General features: G+C 38.7%; 1 protein-coding gene across 1 annotated transcript in view; it reads left to right on the top strand.

Annotated features, from left to right (window-relative positions):
• Positions 1–3,630: 3,630 nt before the first annotated feature.
• lin7b (lin-7 homolog B (C. elegans)) overlaps positions 3,631–6,809 on the top strand; it is a gene marked incomplete at its 5' end in the record, with an annotated part of 8,199 nt that continues 5,020 nt past the window's right edge. Inside the window, 3 exons of the mRNA XM_015026673.1 lie at positions 3,631–3,635; positions 3,717–3,875; positions 5,578–5,649. Of these exons, the coding sequence (XP_014882159.1) occupies positions 3,631–3,635; positions 3,717–3,875; positions 5,578–5,649 (236 nt within the window). The remainder of the gene's footprint in view (positions 3,636–3,716; positions 3,876–5,577; positions 5,650–6,809) is intronic.

Here is a 6,809-nt window from a genome sequence, read left to right as displayed (position 1 = left end):
TCACAAAAGTGTTTTTTCTTCACAAAATTTGTTTCAGGAAAATTTATGCAAACGAAAAAAATGCATCTCCAAGGTCAGTGCATCAAAATATGCCATCAGTTGCTTCAAAAGCAAACAGTTGTGATTGCTTTTATTGCCACGCACCTGGACATTTAATTGCTGCATGCCCAGTCTTAAAGAAAAAAGAAGCTAAAAGCATAAAAACTCCTGTGGATGTGGGATTAAATAAATTCAGCTTCCCAGCCGAATGTGCGCGGTGACATTCAACAAAAACCCAAAGTTGATGTTGAGCCAAAGTTTTTGCCATTCATTTTGCAGGGTTTTGTTTCTTACTGGTGAGGAAAAGGATAAAATTCCAGTCACAATCCTTAGAAATACAGGTGGTTATCACTCTTTTTTGTTAGAAAATAAACAAGACAAACTGGGATTAAGACTCCTGATCAAAATGAAAAACAAGGGTTTGTCATATTAACATGCTCAAATGTTATGTTTCCAGAAAAGGCGTTGCAGATAAAAACTCTTCTGTTGCCCCTGTTTCTGTTTGCTCTTCACCCTGTTCATGTCATCTTGCAGATGATGATTTGAGGGAGAACAGCGGTTGCATGCCTATGGCTCTTATAGAATAAATCCAACAAAGCATGTTTTAATGCAACATGTTCAACTTACCTGGTTGAACCTGGTTTAGCAGTGCCCAGTAACAGCACATGGAGTTCGCCCTGTATTCTAGTCCCGAAACCAGGTAAAACATTTTGTTTTTTTACCAGTTACAGAAAGGTTAATGCTGTCACCAAGCCCGATTCTTTCCACTTTCTAGAATGGAAGACTGTATTGATCGTGTTGGTGCAGCTAAATTTGTCACAAAGTTGGGCCTGTTAAAAGGTTACTGGCAAGTCCCGTTAACACCTAGAGCTTCTGAGATTTCTGCTTTTGTAATTCCTGATTATTTCCTCCAATATACTGTTATGCCTTTCGGGTTGAGTAACGCACCCACTACATTCCAACGCTTAATACAAAAGGTATTATTTGGAGTGAAAAATTGTGACGCATATTTGGATGATCCATCCATCCATCCATTTTCTGTGCACCCTTGTCCCTAGTGGTGTCAGGAGGGGTGGTGGTGCCTATCTCCAGCTAATGTTCTAGGCAAGAGGCGGGGTACACCCTGGACAGTTCGCCAGTCTGTCACAGATATTTGGATGATGTAGTCATTTATTCTACTACTTGGTCAGAACACCTGGAAACACTCTCAGAGATGCTCAGTCGTTTCTGTGATGCTTCTCTCACATTAAATCTTTCAAAATGCGAGTTTGGTAAAGTCACCATCACCTACCTAGGAAAACAGGTTGGTAAAATGTGTCCTATTGCTGCTAAAATGCAGGCAATAATTGATTTTCCTGTCCTGCAGACAAAAAAATATTTGCGTCGATTTTTGGGAATGTGTGGTTTTTATCACGGGTTTTGCAGAAATTTTTCAGATGTGGTTAGTCTACTGACTGAACTTGCCAGTCCTTTGAAATCCTTTGTTTCTTGTCAGGTTGTGTTTGAGTCCGTTAAAGCATCGTTATGTAGTGCATCAGTGCTGGCTGCGGTAAATTTTGAGTGTCCCTTTAAACTCGAAGTTGATGCAAGTTTGTGTGGCACCGGAGCTGTTCTTCTGCAAGAAGATGAGCCAGGCATAGATCATCCTGTCTGCTACTTTTCAAAAAAGTTTGACAGACATCAGCTTCATTACAGCACAATTGAAAAAGAAGCTCTTGCTTTGTTACTTGTGTTACAGAACTTTGAAGTTTATATTGGCTCCAGTGTGCAACTTGTACAAGTGTTTACCGATCATAACCTGCTGGTTTTTGTCTCCCAAATGTGCAATTCCAACCACCGATTGATGCACTGGTCTTTGCTGCTGCACGACTTTAACTTACAGATTAACTACAAAAAGGGTAAGGCTAATGTATTACCTGATGCTTTGTCTAGAACTTTTTAATTTCTCATTTGAATTAAACACTTAGGGGCGTGTTTAATTCTTGGGAAAGGGGTGTTACGACTGGCGTTGTAAATTTAATCATACAAACGTGAGTGTCCAGGTACCCGTCCCTGATTGGCTCTTAGAAGACACCGGAGACGTCCAATTGGTGGCCTCCTGGAGGTGAGGGATATAAAAGCTACTGACATGGACTTCCTGCCATCCATCCTCAGCTCATCTCAAACGGCCACACTGTTTGTCTGTTAACACCTTGTAAAGTTCTTTGAGTTCTAGGAGTGAGCTGTGTTTGTTTTCTTAGTTTTCTTGTGTTTTTCTTAATTAGGGAGGTAAGTTTTGTCATTTGGTTTATTTACTTTCAATTAGGTAAGTTGGTAATATTCGGATAGTTTCCTTTTGTTTTTGTTTTTTTCTGCGTTATAGCTCACTGAAGCCATATGCTCCACTTGTTGGAAAATCTCAATCAAAAATACATCTTTTTAAAATAACATTATAAAATGTTCAACTTTGTGTGTTGGCTGCTTGAGATCTGAAGAGGATGGATGTTTAATGTTGTGAAGGATCACAACATGAAGTTCCTCTGTAGGAACTCTCTGCAGGCCCTACAGAGAATTCTGCAAAGCAAATTATGTGCTGTCATCTGGGAGGTACACTTGATGAATGTTTAGAGTTATAACACAGATGGGTCATAACACAAAACATTTTCAAGTCCAGGCCATTTACCATTTACCAATGTGCAAACTCTGATCCAATGTCGATGATTACCCTCTGTCTATTTAAAGTCACCTGTCTCTTCGTTGGTCCTTCTCTTGTTGTGTCTAGCTGTTGTCTAGACTGTTGTGTGACTTGTCGTTTGCTGTCAAGTTCAGTAGTTAGTCGGCACAATAGAACCGTTGTTCTGAGTCTCCAGCTCTCATAAGCAGTCTGTTTAGTTTCTGTCGCTACCAGAGTGAGCCTAGCCTCTGTTCAAGTGTGCTGCCAGATCATGGACTGTTTGAGTCTGTTCTTCTTCATTAAACCATCATTTATCTCTCTACCTGGGTCCTTGGCATTCTTCCTCACCACCCCTACACCAATTCATGACATCCAACTGGTGTTGGAGACCGGGAAAACTGGCTACGCTCTGCAGATGGCGAGGTGGAGAATTGCACCCATGTTGCATCATGATTCCTCTAGCATTTAATTTTACTGCAAAATTACAATTTAATTATAGATCAACTTAACCATAAGCCTTCTAAACAACAATGTTATTTCTGCTTCTATGAGTGAGCCATAGCTATGCATAAGTATTCTTATTCAGCAAATGACTGCGTAAGAGATGAGAGGCAGTTGGGGGCAAGTTCACATTCATAAATGTTTCAGGTTCAGTTGTTGAAAATGTGGACAGCAGAAGTTTTTGTCTGCAAATCCATACTGGAAGTTTTTATACATGGAAGAAATTTGAAAGAATAAAAAGATCAAACAGTATGTGTCTGCATGTCTATGTTTGGTCCGTTCCTGCCTGCTAGCCAATTCCAGCAGGGTTCTAGCTTTTTTCCTTTAGATAATATTTCTAAAGGTTTATTGGCCATTTTTTAATTGCACATAAGAATGTGTGGGTTTCACACTGAAAAACATAATTTCTTAAACTGTTTGACCCTTTATTCATACAGTGAAGGTGAGTCCATCAAACATTGTAATTATTGAGGAGCAAGTTTTAAGAAAAGAGAAATCAGACTGAGTGAACCTTCATTAACAGTTGTATGTGTTTTTTTCAGTAACCCAGGCTTGTCTTTCAGATGTGTGCAGAGTGATTGAGCTGCTGGATCGGCTGCAGAGAACCGGGGAGTTGCCGCCTCCCAAACTGCAGGCCCTACAGAGAGTTCTGCAAAGCAAATTCTGTGCTGCCATCAGGGAGGTACACTTGATGAATGTATAGGCTCAAATTTCAAGGGCTATATATCCTCATTGTTTTCATCTTTCTGTCATATGGTCTGACCTTAAAGCTTTTATTTATTTTGTCTGAGTTCAAACTACAAACTTCAATGCATTGGGGAAAGGGGCTTAACATTTGTAAAGTCAAAAGAGAAGAATACAAGGTAAAAAACAAATCATAATCAAAATCTCAAAAGTGTGGCTTCCATTTGTATTCATTCCACCTGCTACTTTGCTTAACCTCCTGTCTTTTTCAACATTTGCAAACTGGAATCTTTGTTCAGTATGCTTTTTAAATAATCTTAAATTCTAAAATTGTGCTTCTGAAGGTGGCAGTGTATTTGAGTAGTAGCTCTGTTTTCATTCTGAATTGTTTTCCCTTTAAACCTTAACTCCTCTGTTTCTGGTAGAAAATTTTTTGGGGGGTCATTATTTGATTATTTTCTCTTGTCATGTGTAGCTGGAAGGATATTTTTGCTTTTTTTTTTAAAATTTGGCCATCCATAATCATAACAACAAAGTGGTATGGGAAGCATGAGAGCATGAACATGTTACCTGCTCAGTGTCATGCTGAATGCCCCATTCTGTCAGGTCTTAAGCCAGCTGGCTGTATCGAAACCACTGAGGCACAGTTGATTTTTTACATATTTTTGTCCTCATGTTCATACCCTTCATCTAGGCTCCACTTTAACATAACATTTTTCTCTCCTCAGAATATAAACTCCTCTTGCCTGTTAACTGCTGGAGATAGGCACCAGCACCCCTGATGACCCTACTAGGAATAAACATGTATGATAGTGGATGAATGGATGGATCATACACCTGCTTAACCAACCCTCTCTCATCTGGTCAAAGCAGGCAGAACTGTGAGAATTATGTTCTCCAGTGCATTTAACGCAATTCGGTCTAATTTGCTTTGTCAAAACTCTACGTAATTAGGTGACAAACAGACCACAGTTTGAGAGACTGGACGATTACGTGTCTAACCAGGTGATCAGTAGAAAAGAAGCACTACAAAGTGTACTCATTTTCATTTTGTCTACTTCAGACTTCCAGAACCTAAACTGAGTTACAACATTTAATTTTCTTTTGTGGTTAATAAAGTATTTTTGAATTTGAACTGAACTTGAAGTTAAATTTGCTTAAATGTCATGTGATAAAAGTTTCTCAATCTAAGAAAGTCAAACCAACTGCATTAAGTTGTTAACAGAAAAGGACCCAAAGAATACAAAAGCAAGCCACTCTCTGCTGGCCTTTTCTTGTTAAGGTAGTTCTACTGTTTCAACATGAAGATTGCTGCAAAGTCAGTGATTCACTGCAATCTGCTGCGTTTTTTAATTTATTTTTTTAACTAAGGTCAATTGCAGTGTTCTATACCTAGTATACAGCACAGCACTGTATGTAGATGACTGTATTGAATTGATTATATATTAATTGACTGCAAAGTGCTAAAGAAGTTATTTATGAATTAATTTGGAAAAAAGTACCAACCATGAATTCACTTCCTTCCACTTAGTAATTCTGCACTTTGTCACATAAAGTCCCAAGAAAATCCCATGTTTGCAGCTATTATAATACAAAATGAAAAAGATAAAAATAATATGAATGCTTTCACAAAGTGCTCTGCATGTATCCTTCACATTTATCACATGTTCTTTTTTTTATTTTCTGTCATTATTTTTTAGGTATATGAGCAGCTATATGACACACTGGATATTGCTGGAGGTCCAGAGGTTCGAGCCCAAGCAACAGCCAAGGTATTGTCAACAAAATAAACACAATACCCTATTGTTTATATACAGAAATTATGAAAATCAGACATTGCTTTTGAATTGTGGTTCAACATAATAATTTAAAAACAAAAAACTGAGACAGGCCTAGATTCTCTCATTAATTTGTTTCAACTTTTTAAAACAACCTTCAATCTCTGCTATCAAATGATATCAATGGTACTACTTGTCCTCTGTTGAGGATTAGCAGCTGTCTAATCCTCAACAGAGGCAAGTGCATCTTTGGATTACATCAGATTGAGACACTCAGACATGTGATCACCAAAACAGGAATTAAACTGGACTCAAAGTCCAGTTTTCAAGTGAAGAAGATATAGTATCTACTAGTCATAGTACATAGCATCCAGACCTGATGCTTTGTGAATTTCTGATGAAATTTATACCAAACTATGCAACCTTATCAGAATCCTTAAGGATGGTGAGTATGAAGGAATAAGCATGGGAGTGGACAATCCAAACAATGAAAGGATTGGTGTGAGAGCCATACCTGGCCTTCTTTCACCTGCCCCAATAGTTGTAATATTTTATAACCCCTATTTTGCTACAGACCCAATCAGATGGACAGGTCAATCAATCAATCAAATTTTATTTGTATAGCATAGTGGTTCTCAACGTGGGCCGCTCCTCATATACTCCTAGATGATGAGGTGATTGATCACAGGTGCGCTGAATATGGATTCACTTCCATATTCAGGTAAGTGCACCACTCTTGGCACCATCTAGCCGATGTCTGCTGCTAGATGTCAACAGACAGACAAGGAAACAAAAAATGCCCACAAAGAGCCAAAACCCCAGTTCCCAACACACAAAATAATACAATGAGAGAGAAACTAAAAATATTTTGCAGTTTTTTATTTTGAGTAACCCCGTTTTAAGCTAGTTTTCCATCGTTACTTTTTAACACAATCCTTTGGTAAACTAACTGTAGCGCCGCACTTTGAGGTCATGTCACGCCAAATAAAGGGTCGTTTACATGCAGTACCTTGTGGACCACTGGGGGGGACCCACAGACCACCAGTGGTCCAGGGACCACAGTTTGAGAAAAACTACCCTAAAGCTATATATACTGCTCAAAAAAATAAAGGGAACATTTCACTTTAATTTTGTGTGTAGCTCCAAATCCAGGC

Source organism: Poecilia latipinna, unplaced genomic scaffold (genome assembly GCF_001443285.1).
Source record: "Poecilia latipinna isolate Pla-1442-1.1 unplaced genomic scaffold, P_latipinna-1.0 Scaffold5203, whole genome shotgun sequence".
Lineage (NCBI taxonomy): Eukaryota > Metazoa > Chordata > Actinopteri > Cyprinodontiformes > Poeciliidae > Poecilia > Poecilia latipinna.
The sequence above is the reverse complement of the archived record's forward strand: the minus strand, read 5'-3'. Positions and strand labels throughout refer to the sequence as shown.